The 16,754-nt window shown below is 33.9% G+C and overlaps 1 protein-coding gene across 3 annotated transcripts in view; it reads right to left on the bottom strand.

The window, feature by feature from the left end:
• Positions 1–16,754, bottom strand: part of LOC141516247 (serine/threonine-protein phosphatase 2A catalytic subunit beta isoform-like) — a 104,169-nt gene that overhangs the window by 73,435 nt on the left and 13,980 nt on the right. Inside the window, exon 2 of one of the 3 annotated variants that reach the window (XM_074227442.1) lies at positions 2,182–2,301. The exons of the other annotated variants lie outside the window; for them this stretch is intronic. Coding sequence (XP_074083543.1) covers positions 2,299–2,301 — 3 coding nt within the window. The 3' untranslated portion in view covers positions 2,182–2,298. Of the gene's footprint in view, positions 1–2,181; positions 2,302–16,754 lie in introns of those variants that run through there. 3 annotated transcript variants of the gene reach the window in all.

The following is a 16,754-nucleotide window of genomic DNA, read 5'->3' as shown; positions in this document are numbered from 1 at the left end:
GGCCAAAAAGGGAATCAACACTTCAGTTTTGGTTTCGGAGGTTAGGAGGTGAGGAAAACTTAAATAGTGAAATTTCAATGTCTTGGACTTAAATTTAAATAGGTTCCTTTTGGCAAGCTACAAAAGAAAGTAACTATAGTTCAATAAAATCTGAAATAAGAGATTATTAGGTCCTTCACACAAATACTCTTAGTATGGTCAAGATCTTGGGTACTGCAAAATGTTGTTGCTGCTACTGTTGCTGCTGCTGGTTTATGATGTGATAAGGTGCAGCTATATAGTCAATCACCACATATGGCTCATTGTCCATGCTATGAGAGACTCTGCCCTCCCTAGCCCACCCATCCACCCAAAACACCTTCACGTAAAACCAGAAGAATCTCTATGCTGAGTGATCATAGCAACTACAGAATGGGGCTTGGTTTGAGACCACTGGTTCCTAGAGAGAAGCTATTTCCCTCTCTGAATCCACCCTGCCTGCCAGTCTGGTCATTCACATCTATCTTCTCTCAGTCCACCCTCTTGTACTTAGTTATGGGGGGTACTTAGTGATGGGATTCAGCCAGTTCACACCAGTTCAGTAGAAACTCTACCTAAATTTATGTTGAGTTTGAAGAACCAGTTGTTAAAATGGCACTTGTAATCAGGGTATGCCCCAAGGTAGGGGTCTGGATAGTTGCCCAATGTGGAAATCACAAATTTACATTCTTTATTCTTTTATAATATTCTTCTGTGCAATAGCATTTTCTAAGGGCTCATAGTAATAGTGCTCAGTCCTCATAGGTGGAAAAAATTGATGAAAATGTAATATTTTTATTCATTTATTAAAACTATTTATACCTTTGATGAAATAACTACATTTTAATTCCCTTTTTTTGTTACTTCAATAAACAAACATGTAAAGGTAAAGAGGAAGAGTGCTAAACAATAAGGGGGTAACAAGCTGTTATTTGTTTCTGCTTTGTTTAACATCTAAATTTCCCCAGAAATATTATGAATGTGCTGGTGTTTCCTGACTGGTGAAGCCAATAGGAAGTTGGATACAATGAACCAATAGAAATATAGATTTCATGAATTATTTTATCACCCATTTTGGAAGCCATGGAAGTAGAGTTGGAATAGGTAGAATGAGTTTTGGTTCTCCAAATGGTCCAACATTGATTGTTGATGCTTTTGCTCCATAAGGATACATTTGCTTATTGTGAGTAATATAATTGTGAATAATATAACACAATCTAGTATTGTGTACCTCTTTTCTTATTCTTATTTGAGTATTAAATGTATGGAAATACTAAACTATCTTTTGGTATATCTTTTTGTATTCTTAAAATGGTCATTAGAGTAAAGAACCAATTGTTAGTTTATTTGAATCCCACTGCTGCTTGCTATGTTTTCCCCCACCCCTATGCATCACTAGTCCTGCCCTGTCTTTTTTCTACATTCCTCCCCTCCCCCTAAACATGTTTTTCCTCTGGGTTCTGGCCAGGCCCTGGTCTAGGTTCAGGTTTCTCTGGCTCCATCCCCAGCTAGAGTGCTTGAAGGGAAGGCATATCCCACTCCCTTCACTGACATGTGGCCCCCTTCCTGACTCCTTCCTTCCCTCCCTCCCTCTCCCTTCCTCCTTCCCCAAGCCCCCAGGCATTGCATAAAATTTACTTTATGTAGCGTGGTCCACTTAAACCAATAATTTTATTGTAAATTTTACCTGAGAAGGTTAGGCTAGAAGCAAATCTTGAAGGATTTTATGTATGCCAAGCGAAGGAGGTTGTAATTGATCCAGTAGATAATAGGGAGACATGGAAAGGTCTTAAGCAGAGATAGATGTGGCATGGAACTCTTTAGCCTAAAATATACATTTCCATGAATGCAGATATGCATACAGGTTTGACATGAGTAATTTATTACATTAAAATTTTCCTTATCTTGAATTTTTTCATTCTATGTGTGTTTTTGGTAGCACTGATTATGAAGCTTTTAGTTACTGAAAAATAATGAGATCTGTCAATAGCACACATCGCTAGCTTTCACATATTTAACTCCTAATAATGCTCAAATCATTATAATGGATCTTTTCATTGAAGTGGCCATATTTAATAAATATGAACAATATCTAAGAAATGTCCCCCAAATAGAAGCCTTTAATATTGGTTTTAATAAGTAATAACATAATTTCAAAAAGAATGAAATAAAATGTTTTATTAACAAACGTTCTGGCATTTGTAATAATGTAATTCTTCCTTGCTGTTTTTCAATTGCTATTTTACCACATTCCAAATATCACCAGTCATCAAAAATAGGTTACTGTGGAATAAAAGAAAAATACATACTTTCTTTACAGTCATGTTTTCCCTGAATCTATTATAGATTTTATTTATTAGTGCAATGGTAAATTGTAACTACTTTTCAGAAGTATAACATTATAGGCAAGTTCAAATTTTACTAAAGCTGATAACATTTTTCTTATAGAACTTTTTAAAGTAAGACAATTCTCCTGTATACACAAAGAATCTGGGTTTTCATTTTGTCCAAGCAGTATAAGTGATCCCTCCCTTCATCAAGACACATTACAATCTATAGGCTACCAAATAATTCTTTTATATAATTTTACATACTTTGTGTAATAAACCAATCAATATCAAAAGAAGAAAAGCAAAAAAAAAAACCCTCAAAAGAATTGCATAATAAATGGAATTGACCCTAGGAGAGTTGTACAAGGGCCAAGAAACTTCAGTGATAGAAACACATTTGGCAATTTCAAGAGGCCACCATGGTTCTCTCCACTAGCACACTGACTCTTAGAGAATCATTTAAGAAAAAAAAATTGGGCATGTTGATAAACAAAGGTCCAAGCACATATCCCAAGTATTTTATTTTTAAAATATGTTTATTGGGGAAATGAATGGGGGAAAGGAACAGAAAATGTAGCAGAGTAAATTCCTTCAGAATAGATCTCATTTACAGTCATTTCTCTCTTTTCTAGCACCAATAGTGCTGTTTCTGTCTCTTCTATCTTTTTCACCCATTAGACATATCTTAGTTGTTCCAAAAACCTCTTTGAGATAAAAACTGTTGTCTTTTTCATTATTTTCTTTCTTTATTCTATTATTTCTCCAAGAATAATTGGAAGGGATATAAAAGTCCATATTTATTTTTGTTGTTTTTTTTTCAGACCTATAAATTTATCAGTGTAAAGAAATTTCAATGAGAGAACTCCATCTACTCTTAGAAAATTTAAGTGGGGAAGTTAGATGGTGCAGGGAAAACAGCACTGGGCTTGGAATTAGAAAGACTTACCTTTGGGACTCAAGCACTCACTAGCTGTGTGACCTTGGGCAAGTCAATTAACCCAGTTTGCTTCAGTTTACTCATCTATAAAATGAACTAGAGAAGGACCCCACCCCAAATATCTTTGCCAAAAAAACTCCAAATGGAGTCACGAAGAGTCAAACGTGATTGAAAAATGACTGAACAGTTCACTTCCCTCAAACTGTTTCGATTTCTATGTATGAAAATCTGAAAAAAAGCCTTTTATGTTTCCTTTACTCTGTTTATCCCTTTGAAAGGGATGCCACATCATCATTTTTAGACCTACATGTAAATACTTTTTTGCAAAAAGTATAATCTTTTGACTCAATCAAAATTCAGTTTTCTAGGATTCTGAATTAAAAACTCAAGGTCCAATCAACAATCTATGTTAATATACCCCAAAGACTTCTAAGATAAAATGTAAAAAATATTACCAAAATACCAAAATTCACATAGCAGGACTTTTCTTGGTACAAAATAAAAATGGAGAATAGGTGGAAAGGTGAACAGAATGAGGCATATAAATATCTGTGTGTTGAAAGAATAAATTTGTGTGTAGAATATAAGGACTATAGAGAAACATGGTAAGGCTTATAATGAACCAATAAGAAGAAAAGAAAACAGAATTGAGCGAACCATTAGCATAGTGTCTAAAATAACATTGAACCATTTTTGAGAATATGTAGATTTAATTTTACACCCCACATACAAAGTATATATTCTCAGTCAAGGCATGTTTAACCTCATTCAGCTTTAAACCCCCGCAAAATTAGGAGGCAAGATAATAAACTTTACTGTTGCTAAATAGGTCATTACTATAACTTCTCAATCCTCAGAAGGCTGACCAATTTGAAAATTTTTACAGATTATTACTCATGTCACTAAGGACCTTGTTTCAAGGATCAAAGCTTTTAAGGCACACTAAGAATGAGTCACCTTTTTCCAAAGACCTAGGTACAGTTAGAGACCCTAGGGACTATAATGATTCCTTTGCCCATAGATGTTTGGGAATCTGTGTTTGTGCACACTACTATACATATTTATAAAACTCTTATGGCAAGTGAAATTCAGTTACCCTCCTGCAAGAAACTTTGTAATAAAGATTTCAAAATATATAAGTGTTTTATAAAACACTTTGTGAGTTAATAATTTAACATTATTTAATTTAAAAATTATTTGTTATAAATTTAACATTAGACATCAATTTATCTAATATTTTATACTTAAAATAATTCCACATTCATATCAGGGATTTCTATATTTCCATTAATTTATCTCTATAGAAGCAGAATTATGTTTTGGAAAATAAGAATTTTTCAAAAGTGCTAGATCAAATATTGTTTTTTAACTTTTAAAATACTTTATTAATGCTCTTTTTCCCCTATATCCATCAATATTCTCTAATGTCTAACCCTTTCCCCAACACCTCTTCTCCTAAGTAGAAACCTATCCCTATAACAAATATGTATAGTTAAAAAAGGGGGTAGGTTAAGTATCAGAGTAGATAGAAAGTTCAGCCTGGAGTAAGGGTGACTAATGTTTCTGAGTTCAAATCTGACCTCAGACATTTATTAGCCATTAGATCCTGTGCAATTTATTTAAATCTGCTTTCCTCATTTTCTTCATCTATAAAATAAGTTGGAAAAGGAAATGGCCAACCTCTCTGGTGCCTTTACCAAGAAAACCCTAAATGGGGTCATGAAGAGTAAAATATTACTTAAACAATTGAGCAACAAATAACTGAGCAAATGAATCAAGATTTTGCCATATCTGAGAGTGAATGTCTAATTCTGCACCTCTAGTCTATCACTACTCTAAGAGGTACAAGATGTATTTTATCATGAAACCATGATTGGTTGTTGTTTTAACCAATATTCTGAATTCTTTTCCCTTTACATTATTGTGGTAATTATGTACATTATCTTTCTGGCTCTGCTCACTTCAATCAATATTTGTTAATATGCCTTTCCATATTTCTTTGAAACTGTCATATTCATCATTTATCATAGATCAATTCCATTTTATCACATTCAGCTACCTTAACATCATAAATCTAGTGCCAGAGGAGAACTTATAGGTTTCTTAGTGCAAATCTCTCGTGTTGGAAATAAGGAAATGGAGGTCTGAAGAGAATAATTGACCACCCTGCCATACTTGCAGAGACATAAGGTGTGACATTATTCTTCAGGCCAAGTCTTTTTTTCTCTAAAACCAGTGCTTTCTCTATTTTGTCACACTGCCTCCTTACCAGCATTTTTTCACATATTAATGAAAATGTATTTTTGTCTTGTTCTTTAACAATGAAAAGTGCTGCTATACACATACATAGTAGGTACTTCCCCCTCTCACAGAAATCATGATATAGGATACATGAAAAATTATAATGTTACTTGAAAAAGACAATCCCTCCCTTCAAGGAGCTCACAATCTAATGGGGGAGATAACATATTAAAAAAAATAATGTGCAAACTATATAAAATATAAATAGAAAATAATTATCAAAAGGAAGGCATAAGAATTAAGAAAAGTGGGAAAGCTTTCCTTTAAAAGATGGGATTTTTAGCTGGGACTTAAAAGGAGGTCCAAGTAAGTCAGGACAAAAATATAAATTTTTGTTTACTACTCTCTCTCTCTCTCTCTCTCTCTCTCTCACACCACACACACACACACACACACACACACACACACACACACACACACAAACACACACACAAAAAAAAACAAAACACAAACACCCTACCACCACAACCAACAACAACAACCCAACAACAACTTTAGATTCCCTCAATTGTATCAGTAGTTACAGGATGTCTCAAACATCCTGGACAGAAGATTCCATTTTTAATGTAAGTCTATAACATAGTTGATAAAGTATAATTATTCTGAGTCAGAAGGAGGTACTCCCCCCCCATTGTAATTGCTAACAGTGGTGACATGAAGCAGACATCCTGAATCAGGGAGGGAAACTATAATATATGCTGTGACATCTTTATGAAAGAAAATGGAATTTCATGGACTTCAACTAATAATTTGATAGTTCTTTGTCTAATTCCTATAAATATGTGTTCCAAAGTCTCACTTTGGGATCTGATTAACCAAATCTCTATGCATATGCATAAACTGCAAAACTTAAAGGGCAATAAACATCTATGTCAACCTAACTCTGTTCTTTCTTAAGAACAAACTCTGAAGGCAAAAATATGTTGGCCTAATTCCATTTGTTTCTTATTAGGGCAAACTCTGAAGATTAACACATGGCATTTAATTCTTGGCCAAATTCATGAAGGTTGTCAGTCAGGAGGTGTAATTGAAGAGGGAAGCTTTCCAAGCATGGAGGACAGCCAGAGAAAAAGCTCAGATCCAAGAAATGGAATGTCTGGTTTTTGAAACAACTAGGTGGCCATTACTGGATGGAAGAGTATGTGGTAGGTAGTAAGGAGTACAAAGACAGGAAAGATAGGAGGGGGTGAGATTATGAAGGACATTGAATGGCAAAAAGAACATTTCCTATGTGAAAGGATGTGAAAGGAACTCAGTAGAGCTTACTGAATAAGGTAATGCCTTTGTTGGATCCATGTCTTATTAAAATCATTTTGGATGGCTTGAATACCAATCAATTAAAATCAAGCTGGATGGCTTGAATACCAATCAAACTATTAATAGGTTAGTTTAAAGGATAACAACCTGTGATTTTATTAGTATTAGTCATTCCTAGAAACTCCTTCTACCAATTCACTTATTCCTATCCTTTGCAATTTATGCCCTCAGAAAATTGTCTAGAATACTGAGAATTTGAGTATGTGTTAGTAGCAGGACTTGAATCTAGATCTTTTTTATTATATCATTTAACATCTCTTTTCAAGATCTAGATAATAGGGGTGGCTAGGTGGTGCAGTGGATAGAGCACCGGCCCTGGAGTCAGGAGTACCTGAGTTCAAATCCAGTCTCAGATACCTAATAATTACCTAGCTGTGTGGTCTTGGGCAAGTCACTTAACCTCGTTTGTCTTGAAAAAAAAGATCTAGATAATATAAATACAAAATTTATCTGGAGAGAAAACAGAAAGTCAAGAATATCAAGGAAAATTGTGGAAAAATGACAAAAGTCTAGTAGATCTGGTAATTATAGATATAGTTGTATATGAAATTGTAACATAAAGTGGAAGATCTGAAATTGTAATATAAAGCAATAATGATTAAAACATTTTGGTACTTGATCAATAGAACAGATACTAATCTAATGCAGAAGAGAAGAGACTGGAGTAAGAAATATGTGGTAGTCAGACTCCCCAGCTGGTTATTGAAATGGTACAGGTGAGATCCGAGGCCTGTGCTAGAGTGACAGCAATGTGAAAGGAATAGAGGAAGCTTGTTGATGTTGCAAGGATGAAACTGAAAGATTTTTACAACAGATTTGATTATGGGACTTGAGAGATAGCAAAGAATTGAAGATAACCCTTAAATTGGAATCTTGAGGGGAACTGATGGAACCCTCTATAATAATAGGGACACTGGGAAGTGGGAAAACATAAATTAGAAATGAGTTAGCAATCTGCATTTTTAAAATTGAAAATTGATTTAATTCTACTTTTATAAAATTGTCAAACTGACATAGGTTTAATACTCAACCACATCCAGTGAGTCTAAATTCCTTAGGCTTGGAACTTCACTTTCATCTACTTTCTGAAGAAGCTAGCCTAAAGGTCAAACTTTTGTCATGTAATGACCTCTGTTCTTTATTGTGTAGATGCTAGTTGTTTCAGTTTTAATTTTATTATTTTAATTCAAATGAAAGTTCCTTTGTAACCTCACCCACAACACAAAATCTGGGCAATTCTTATCAAAGTCTTTGAAAATTACACAAATCTGTAGACTAATCCTATAATTTGAGGATTACTCCTATCTCTCAGTGACAAAGTAATGGGGAGGAATTTAGGAGGAACTTTTGATCCATGTCCTCAAGAAAAGGTTCAAATGCTGCCTTGTCAGTCAGAAGGCCAGTCAGAAGGAAGGGACATTTAGGTTTCACCTTTCAGTTCTTGCTCAGGATTCTGGTCACTGAAAGAAATCACTGAGCCAATTTATTGATTCTGATAGCTTAGTTTATTCTAATTTTCAAACATATCAGGGTTTCATCATTATGAATTTTCTACACCAGTGAAAGTCATGTCTGGAATCTTCCTTTCTTCTAAACAATACCATCAAAATAAATCTGTTTGACACAGTAGATGATGAATAAATGCTTGTTTTTAATTGAATTGAATGAAACAAAAGCTAGTTAGTGTTTCATACTTCTCATGTGAATGAGTAGAGGCCTGCAAAATTCCTTCCACAATAAATATATGAAATATATGAAAAAATATGAAAAAAATTGGTCCCAGATTTTATAACTGCAATGGCAGGAAAACTGTGAGATGTCTGAAATCAGTTTCAAGTATATAGCATGGAGGAGAAGATGAAGTTTCATACAAAAAAGAAATACTCAGTTAAACTGAATTGTTGATTGTGTTGCAGGTATGGTTATAAAATGAACACAAATAGATTTAATAATTATACTAAAAGAAAAAATAACCAGCTTTTGTTTTTCATAGGGCAGACAAAGTGTCTTTGTTTTGTTTTGCTTTTTTATCTATGAAGTATAAAGTGCAGCAGATTTAGCAGCTATCTCAAAGTTGTTTACAAGGTAAGAAATAACTTTGCCTCTTATTATATCCAGAATGATCAAAAAAGTGTTAAGATTGTTTTGGATGATATTCTTTTTCAAATTGGCTTTCAGCAAAACAATAAATTGTAATTTTGATTCTCTTTCCTCCATTTTTCCTTACTTATTTTTTGCCAAAAAGTAAATAATAAAGCTTATTATTTTGGGTTATTGGGAGAGAGCATTAACTATTATTTACTGATAGCCTAATTATTAAATTGATCATGCTCAGATAATTTTCTTTTGTTTTACTCCAATTTTCTTTTTTATATAAATATTTTGTTTTGCAATTATATACAATAGTAATTTCTACCTATAAATTTTTGTAAGGTTTTAAATTTTACAATTTTTTCACCCACCCTCCCTTCCTGTCCCCTACCCCCCCACAGAGGGCAATCTGATAATCTTTACATTGTTTCCATGCTATACATTGATAAAATTTGAATGTTTTGTGAGAAGAAAATTGTATCCTTGAGAAAGAAAGAAAATATTAGAAATAGCAAAATTATTTAGTACATAAGACAACCTTTTTTAAAAGTTGAAGGTAATAATCTTTGGTCTTTGTTTAAACTCCAGAGTTCTTTCTTTGGATATAGATGGTATTCCCCATCAGAGATCCCCTAAAATTGTCCCAGATTATTGCAGTGATGGATTAAATACATTAAGTTAAATCATCACCCCCATGTTGCTCTTAGAGTGTATAATGTTCTCTTGCTCAGTATCAATTCACGCAAGTTTTTCCAAGTTTCTCTAAAATCAAATCCCTCCTGATTTCTAATAGAAAAGTAGTGATCCATAACATAGATATCCAATAATTTGTTTAGCCATTCCCCAATTGATAAACATCCCCTCAATTTCCAGTTTTTTGCCACCACAAACAGAACTGCTATGAATATTTTTATACCAATGATGTTTTTTACCCTTTTTTAATGCTCTCTTCAAGGTATAGACCCAGTAGTGGTAATGCTGGATCAAAAGGTAAGCACATTTTTATTTCCCTTTGGTCATAATCTCATATTGCTCTCCAGAAAGGTTGGGTCAGTTCATAACTCCACCAACAATGCATTAGTGACCCAAATTTCCCACATCCTTTCCAACATTTTTCAATGTCTTTTCTAGTCGTATTGACCAATTTGAGATATGTGAGATGTAAATTTGCATTTCTCTAATCAGGATTGATTTAAAGCAAATTTTCATGTGAAAACTGCTTTTGCATATCCTTTGACCATTTGTCAATTGGGAAATGACTTATTTTTATATAAATTTGACTCAGTTCTCTATATGTGTTAGAAATGAGTCCTTTGTCAGAGATACTAGTTGTAAAAAATATTTCCCAATTTACTAAATTTCTTTTGATTTTAATTAAAGTAGTTTTGTTTGTGTAAGAGCTTTTAATTTAATGTAATAAAAATTATCTAGGGTTTTTTTTATCATGTTCTCTTTCTCTTCTTTGGTCATAAAGTGCCTCCTTTCCATTGATCTTACAGGCAAACTATTCCTTCTTCTCCTAGTTTGCTTATGATATTGTCTAAATCCTGCACCTATTTTGATCTTATCTTGGTATAGGGTATGAGATGTTGGTCTAAACCAAAAAGTTTGCCATACTATCTTCCAATTTTCCCAACAGTTATTAAAAAGTGAGTTCTTATCTCAGAAGCTGGACTCTTTAGTTTTGTCAGATACCAGATTACTATAATCATTTCCTGCTGTCTCTTTTGCACCCAGTCTATTCCACTGATCCACCACTCTATTTCTTAGCCAGTGCCAGACAGATTTGATGGTTGATGGTTTATAATAAAATTTTAGATCTGGTGAGACTAAGCTGCCTTCTTTTGCACTTGTTTTTTTATTAAATCCCTTGATGTTGTTGACTTTTTATTTCTCCAAATGAATTTAGTTACAATTTTATTCTAACACATTAAAGAAATTTTTTTGGAAATTTGATTGGTATGGCACTAAATAAGTAGTTTAATTTAAGTAGAAGTCATTTTTATTATAATAGGCTGGCCTGTCCATTAGCAGTTGTTATTTGCTCAGTTATTTAAATCTGATTTTTATGTGAAATATATTTTATAGTTGTTTTCATAGTTTAAGTCTGTCTGAAGTGATTTTTAAATGCGATTTCTCTTTCTAGCTCTTGTTGCTATATCTTGCTAGTAATATATAGAAATTCTGAGGGTTTGTGTGGGTTTATTTTATATTTGCTCAAATTGTTAATTCTCTCCAGTAGTTTTTTTGATGATGTTTTTAGGTTTTTTTGAGATGTATACCATCATGTCATCTGCAAAGACTGAGTTTTTTTTCCTTCTTTCTCAATTCTAATTCCTTCAATTTCTTTTTCTTCTCTTATTGCTGAAGCTAACATTTCTAATATAATATTGAATAGCAGTGGTGATAATAGGCATTCTTGTTTCACCTTGATCTTATTAGATATGCTTTTAGCTTATCCCCATTGCACATAATGCTTATTGAATGTTTCAGATAGATATTGCTTCTCATTCTTAGGAACAATCCATTTATTTCTACACTCTACAGGGTTATTAGTAGGAATGGGTGCTTTGGTCTGTCTAAGGCTTTTTCAGCATGTATTGAGATAATATGATTTCTATTATGTTTATATTTGATATAGTCAATTATTCCGACAGTTCCTAATATTGAACAAACCCTACATTCCTGAAATAAATCCTGCTTGGTCATAGTGTATTATCCTAGTGATAACTTGCTGCTGTAATCACTTTGCTAATATTTTATTTAAGATTTTTGAATCCATATTCATTGGGTAAATTGGTATATAATTTTCTTTCTCTATTTTGACTCTTCCTGGTTTAGGTATCAACACCAAATTGGTGTCATAGAAGGAATTAGGCAAAGTTCCGTCTACTCCTATTTTCCCAAAGAATTTGTATATAGAAATGGAACCAATTGATCCTTTAATGTTTGATAGAATTCACTTGTGAATCCATCTGACCATGAAAATTTTTTCTTAGGGAGCTCATAGATGGTTTGTTGAATTACTTTTTCTAAGATAGGGTTATTTAGGTATTTAATTGCCTCTTCATTTAACCTAGGCAATTTATATTTTTGTAAATATCATCTATTTCACTTAGATTATCAACTTTATTGTCATGTAGTTGGGTAAAATAGATCCAAATTATTACTTTAATTTCTTCCTCATTTGTGATGAGTTCATCTGTTTCATTTTTGATATTAGCAATTTGGTTTTCTTCTTTCTTTTTCTTAAACTAACCAAAGATTTATTTATTTTTTTTTTCATAAAACCAACTTTCGACTTTATTAATTCAATAGCTTTCTTGCTTTAAATTTTATTCATTTCTCCTTTAATTTTTAGAATTTCTAATTTGGTATTTAATTGGGGGTTTTAAATTGTTATTTCTCTAATTTTTATAGTTTCATGCTCAGTTCATTGATTTCCTCTTTCTCTATTTTATTCACATACACATTTAGAATTGAATCCCCTAGTAACTGCTTTGGCTATATCCAATAAGTTTTAGTGTGTTGTCTTGCTATTATAATTGTCTAGGATGAAATCATTAATTCCTATCTATAATTGGGTGTTTGATCCTCTCATTCTTTGAAATGAGGTCATTTTGTTTCTAATTAATTTCAGGTTTATCTCTCCATGGCCCATTATTGCATATGATTTTTACCACATTATGGTATGATGAAGGAAGTATTCATAATTTCTGCCTTTCTGCATTTAAATATGAGGTTTTTATGCCCTAGTGCATGATCAGTTTTTGTGTAGGTGCCATGTACTGTGGGAAAAAAAGGCATATTCCTTTCTATCTCCTTTCAATTTTCTCTAAAGTTCATTCATGTCTAAGTTTTCTAATATTCTATTTACCTCCTTAAGTTCTTGTTTATTTTATCATTAGATTTATTTAATTCTGAGAGAGGGAGGTTGAAGTCTCCAAATGATAGAGTATTGCTATCTATGTCTTCCTATGACTCATTCAGCTTCTCTTCTAAGATTTTGAATGCTACACCATTTAGTCCATACATATTTAAAATTGAAATTACTTCATTGTCTATGATATCTTTTAGGATGATATAGTTTCCTTCTTTATCTCTTTTAATGAGATCTATTTTTGGAGTTGCTTTATCTGAGATAAGAATTGCTGCCTTTTTCACTTCAACTGCAGCATAACATATTTTGCTATGTAAATCTAAGCTTCAAATGAGATTCTTGTAAGCAGCATATTGTCAGATTCTGGTTTTTAATCCGCTCTACTAACCACTTACGTTTTATGGGAGAATTCATTCACATTCAAAGTTATAATTACTAACTCTATATTGCCCTCCAAGTTATCTTTCCTCTATTTGTATTTTTCCCTTTATTCACCTTATCCCTATTTCCAAGGATTTTGCTTCTGAATACTACTTCCTTCAGTGTGGTTGCCCTCTTATATCCAACTTCCCTCCCCTTTCTTTCCCCTTTCCCTTTGCCCCTTCTTCCTTCCCTTCTTTTTGTCAGTTCTTTTTCTCTCCCTCTCCCCCTTTTCCCTCTTAATATTTGAAAGGTAAGATTAGTTTCTAAACTTAACTGAGTGTTTGTGTTTGTGTGTGTGTGTGCACCAAATTTCATGAGAGTAAGATTTAGGGGTTCTCACAGCCACCCTTCTTCCCCTCTATTGCATTAGGTCCTTTGTACCTGTTCATGGAATATAATTTATCCCATTTAATCTTCTCCATGCTTCTGTCTCATCATTCATCCCCCCCTTTTAAGGAGATATTATTATTGTTATTCTATCAGAGTCATGGACAATTCATGAGTGTCCATTACTTTTGGCTAAATATATTTTCTATAATAGAATTAGGGTTCCCAAGAGTTTTGAGAATATTTCTCCCAGGCAAGGATATAGCTAGTTTCATCTTACTGGATAACAATTTTTTCTTTTCCCTCTTTTACCTTTTCATGGTATCTCTTAAGTCTCCTGTTGGAAGTTCAAATTTTCTATTTAGCTCTGGTTTTTTCATGAGGAAAAGTTGAAAGTTTCCTGTTTTGTTAAATATCCATATTTTCTCCTGAAGAGAAGGTTCAATTTTGCCAGATAGTGAATTCTTGCCTGCATTTCATGCTCCCTTGGTCTTCAGAATATCATATACTTGGCCTTTCAATTCCTTAATGTTCATGCAGCCAGGTCCTGTGTAATTCTTACTGTGACTCCTTGGTATTTAAATTGTTTTTTTCTGACTGCTTGCAGAATTTTCGCTTTTATTTGATAGTTCTGAAATTTGGCCACAATATTCCTTGATGTTTTCATTTTGGGATTCCTTTCAGATGGGAATCAATACATTTTTTTCAATAACTATTTGGCCCTCTGCTTCCATGATATCAGGGAAATTCTTCTTCATTATATCAGGAGAATGGATCAGGATTTCTTTTCTCCTCAAAGTTTTCAGGAAGCCCAATGATTCTCAAATTGTCTCTCCTTGGGGCAGCTAGGTGGTGCAGTGGATAGAGCACCAGCCTTGGAGTCAGGAGTACCTGAGTTCAAATCTGGTCTCAGATAGGTAATAATTACCTAGCTGTGTGGCCTGGGGCAGGCTACTTAACCCCATTGCCTTGCAAAACACCCCCCCCAAAAAAAACCAAACCCTAAAAATAAAGGCTCTCCTGGATCTATTCTCCAGGACAGTTGCTTTAGCAATGAAGATATTTTACAATTTCTTCTATCTTTTTCTGTTTTCCTTTTAGTTTAATTTAAAAGATTCTTGTTGTCTCATGAAGTCATTAGTTTTCACAGATTCCAATCTTATTTTTAGAGAAGAATTTTCTTCACTTGCCTTTTCCAACTCCTTTTACAATTGGTCAGTTCTATTTTTGAAGGAGTTTTCTATTTGCCCAATTATGGTTTTGAGAGCCTTTTTTTTGTACTTGTCTATTTTTTTCATTTTCTTGTTGCCAGATGAGATGATAATTTTCTCTTGCAAAGTGTAAATTTTCTCTTGTGTTTCTTTTCCCAAATGATTTTTAAAGTTCTTGCTGATCTGTTCTAATAAGTCTTTTTGGGCTGGATACTAATGCATATTCTCCTCTGAGCCTCTAGTTCTGAGTTAGGATCCTTGCCTTCATTGTAACATTTAATGGACCCCACTTTCCATTGGCCTTTCTTCATTTTTCCTAGGATCTTGTGTTGGAGGAAGAGCTAGTCCAAAGACCTTTGGTGTTGACTTTCCTAGAGGCTTTGCTCACTTGGCTTAGTAACTCCATTTGGGTCAACTGGTAGGGAATGCAAGATGCTTTCTCTGGAGTCAGTGACCATGAATAGTGGCCCACTCCCCAGGACTGGGGAGGTGGGGGAGAGCGGAACAGGGTCTGGGTTATCCTGAAATGCTGTGAATGGGACTCTTGGGCTATATAATTAATTTACTTATTCCTCAATCAGCACTGGTGGAGATCTGCCACCCACATCTGAACCAGGGGTGTGGTGGGGTTGTTAATGTGTTTGTTTTGGAAGAGTCACTTTCTCCCACAGGAATGGGGGGGGGTGATGACTCAACTGAAAACATGGAGACTTTGTTGAAAACATGGGAGCTCATGGCCCTGTTCTTCCAGACCAGCTGAACTGACAAGATCAATCTCTAGCTGCTATGCTAGAGCTCTCTGCCCCACAGAGTAAATGATTCCATGCTGGAGCTCTCCCTGTTGTAGGGCACACAGCAAAAGCCACCACCACTGTTCTCAGATTAGTCCCTGGACCTCACCCTGCAGCCCCTGTATTGGCGCTCTGTTTTCTGTTCCTGACTAACCCAAGCTTCACTGAGACAGACCCTCTTGGTAGATGTTCTCCTAGGTTCTTCTCTATGTCCTTTGGATCCAAATTATGTTAAGAGGCTTGATTTATGTTAGTTCTGAGGGAAAACCAGTAGAATGTAAGACAGAGCCTGACTTCTTTCAACCATCTTTGCCAGAAGTGCCAGTTTATTTCAATTTTCAAACATAAGAGTGTTAACCATATATAACTCTTTAAACATAATTAAGGGACAAAATCAGATGAGTATGATGATGGACAAAACCAGGTAGGCTCTAATAACTGCTGCCAACTACTATCAGCTTCCGCAAATACCATTCAGTTCTTTATTTTTTTCCCCACAATTTTTAATTTTATTTTTATTTTCAATTTCAAATTTTCACCTCTCTACTTCCTCCCTTACCCTGTAAGAAATCAAGAAAAATTATATCCATTATACATACAAAGTCTTACAGAACATACTTCTGCATTAGCTATCTTCTGGGCAAAAAAGAACAAGAAAAAAATAAAAGAGAAAATGTACTTTGATATGCCATCCAAGTCCTCAGTTCTCTATCTGGAGATGGCATTTTTCATCATGAGTCATTTGGAGTTGTCATTGATAATTGTATTGATAAGAAAGTTAAGTCTTTTATAACCAATTTTGTTATGTTACAGCCATTACTGTGTTCTGCACGCTTCACTTACCATCATTTCCTAAAAGTCTTTTGAGTTTTCCTGAAACCATTCCCTTACTCACTTCTTAGAGTGATATATTCCATCACATTTTTATTCCTTAACTTATCCAGTCACTCCCCAACTGATAGGCATTCTCTCATTCCAATTCTTTACTACCTAAGAAGAGCTCTCTAAGAAGAGCTATTAAAATATTTTTATAACTAGGAGTCCTTTTTATGTTCTTTGGTCTCTTTAGAGTATAAAGCTAGTGATGGTATTGCTGTATTTCCAGTTTTATAGCCCTTTGAGAATAGT

This window comes from Macrotis lagotis, chromosome 3 (assembly GCF_037893015.1).
Source record: "Macrotis lagotis isolate mMagLag1 chromosome 3, bilby.v1.9.chrom.fasta, whole genome shotgun sequence".
In the NCBI taxonomy this organism is placed as follows: Eukaryota; Metazoa; Chordata; class Mammalia; order Peramelemorphia; family Peramelidae; genus Macrotis; species Macrotis lagotis.
Note: the sequence above shows the minus strand (reverse complement) of the source record. Positions and strands in the feature narration are given on the sequence as shown.